Below are 2,528 nucleotides of genomic sequence, written 5' to 3' on the forward strand. Positions count from 1 at the left end.
CAAAGAAAATGATCAAAACACAAGCTGAAACTTGTCTTTCTTGATATGGTATAGACAGTGAACACCACCTGCTCATGGGGTATTAGAGTACGTTTTCCAGGATCCCAACTTAACTTTATGAGACAGATGTCATATATACAAAAATGTGCTACACAGAACAGCAATGTTAGAGAAATTATTTTTCTGGGTGTAAGAAAAAAGAAGGAAACCAAAAATGAAAGAAATGTCACTTTGTACTTCAACTAAGTAAAGGACTTATATTGCACTAGTATAGGTCTAGCTTGATTACTAATCAACTTGACTCTAATGTAGGCTACTACATGTTTCTCAAATCTTCCCTTTTAACGTGATGATCAAGTGTCTTCTCATGACACTTCGATTTTTTGTTCTGGTGAGTTTTGACATGTTTTGCCAAATGGTCACTCCTCATGAACCTCTTGCAACAATCCGGACAAACAAAACGCTTCTCCCCAGTATGAGTCCTCAGGTGTCTCTGAAGCTCATCAGACCTGGTGAAACTCTTGCCACAGAAAAGCCAGTTACAAATAAATGGACGCTCTCCCGAGTGCCACCTCAGGTGCGCTTTGAGATGGGAAGTTTTGCCATAAACTTTCCCGCACCCTGGTATGTGACAGATGTGTTGCTTTTTCTTGCCGGGCTCATCGCTTGAGGTGGATGACTGACAGTTTGGACACCTGCATCTCCGGCATCTTCGAGCTGTTGCAAGGGGGGACTTGGTGTGAAGGAGGGCAGCGATTTGAGTCTGATACTGCGCAAAGTCTGTATGTCCCATTACCAAACCCCTCTGCAGTTGGAAACGGTGGTGACCTAGGGATTGTGTGGTGATTGAGTGGTGACTGACGTGATTTCCCTGTTGGAGACTCCACCACGGAATATCCTCCCCTGTGTTAGGGGACAACTGTCTCTGTTGCTGGTGCACAAGGCCAGAGTGTCCGGTAACGAAACCTTGCATGGCATTTGGCGCTGCATAAGTTACAGCAGGGACGTACGTGGGTGGGCACGAGGACTGCAAAGATTGCATGGAGCAAGGTAACATCTTCACAGGAGAAAAGTCATAGGGATATGAGGGATCCGCTGGAGGGGTGAGCGGGAGCTCGTGGTGGGAAGTAAATGAGCTTTGGATGTGGAGTTGGGATTTAGATAGTCCAAAAGTAGAATTGCTAGAGAGAGTGCTTTGAGGATTCCCCTCGTTACTCCAAGGATGAAAGATTCGCGACGGTGAGCCTAAAGTAGTGTCATAAGGAACCTGTAGGAAATCTGCCGGACTTGATCCGTGGTGATGTCCGATCCGGTTACAAGTGGCAGCTAACAGCGCCAGTGGAGAGTGTTTGCAGTTCTCTGGAGAAGAGTTCGGAGTACGGTCCTGTATAAGTAAAACAAATAACTATCAATTATGTGTTGACTTGGCTCTAAACTTGACTAAACGAAAGACTACAGAGTCATAACGGCATAGGATCCACGTTTGACGCTCCGTGAACTAAAACGACATTAGCCTAATAATAGTTTCAATACACTCTCATGCCTACAATATAAACATAATCATCCAAGCCGTTCATTTCGCCACATACTGTAAGTAATTCATAGAGCCATATTTCAGTCATTATAGGATATGAATCGGGTATAATGCCCATTACGCGCACACACGCGTATTACGCGCGTTCTAAACAAATATTTAAACTACCATATACGTACAATAATATTTTGAGGCCAAATAAAAACACGAGAGCAAAAACTTTTGAACAAACCTGAAGAAAAGCCTGGAGTGTTTCATTCCGCAGTACAGCCACTGCTGCCATGGTAAACGTCCTCTTCCTTCTTGTTAAAAACAAATCACAATAAAACGAATTGAGATAAATGTAAAATCGTAGAAAAATGTCTTGACGTGGTAAGGTCTTCACACTCAATACTTCCTCTCCTCGAGATATCCTTGGACTATCTGGAGAGTGAGGGATCACTTCTTAGAATTTGATAAGGACTTTGGTGGGCCGCCAGCCAGTCAGAAATAAGATTTGTTACTTTGAAGTTTGCCGCTGCCCAATCATCAAAGAATAGCGGCTCTTTGAGAGGGGAAAGCAAATCCTTTGAATCCACAAAGCTCCTATGGTGTGTTTGTTGGTCTGGATAAAAGAGCTGATTATTAGGGGGGATGGGAAGGGTGGAGATAAAGGCGGGACAATTAATGAAGTAATCACTATGTGGGAAATGTATATACACAAATAATTGGATTTTCTTGATCAAAGACCCCCATGCCGCCTGGAGACTCCGGTATTGGATGCTGTAGTCATTTGATCCTCTTTTGTAATTAAGGATTTGTAGCAGGACCCTCTGTGACAATGTGACATTGTTATCTCTCGAGATCTCCTGGCGAATAGCTATTTGATAACTTCAAGAGGAGTAGCTAATGAGACCAAATCTAGTGACTCAACACAAAGTGAATGTTTAAAAATATAAATAAAATGTTTTTATTATAGCAAACAGTTATGATGTTGATAACTTGTTTCCATGGA

General features: G+C 42.7%; 1 protein-coding gene across 1 annotated transcript; it reads right to left on the bottom strand.

Annotated features, from left to right (window-relative positions):
• Window positions 1–316: 316 nt before the first annotated feature.
• On the bottom strand, window positions 317–1,817 carry LOC120063831 (transcription factor Sp5-like). Its single transcript, XM_039014144.1, has 2 exons — window positions 1,767–1,817; window positions 317–1,384 (listed from the first exon to the last, which is right to left on the bottom strand). The coding sequence occupies exons 1-2, from the start codon at window positions 1,815–1,817 to the stop codon at window positions 317–319; spliced, it is 1,119 nt and encodes a 372-aa protein (XP_038870072.1).
• Window positions 1,818–2,528: the final 711 nt, after the last annotated feature.

The sequence above is a fragment of the Salvelinus namaycush genome, chromosome 19 (assembly GCF_016432855.1).
Source record: "Salvelinus namaycush isolate Seneca chromosome 19, SaNama_1.0, whole genome shotgun sequence".
NCBI classification, from domain to species: Eukaryota; Metazoa; Chordata; class Actinopteri; order Salmoniformes; family Salmonidae; genus Salvelinus; species Salvelinus namaycush.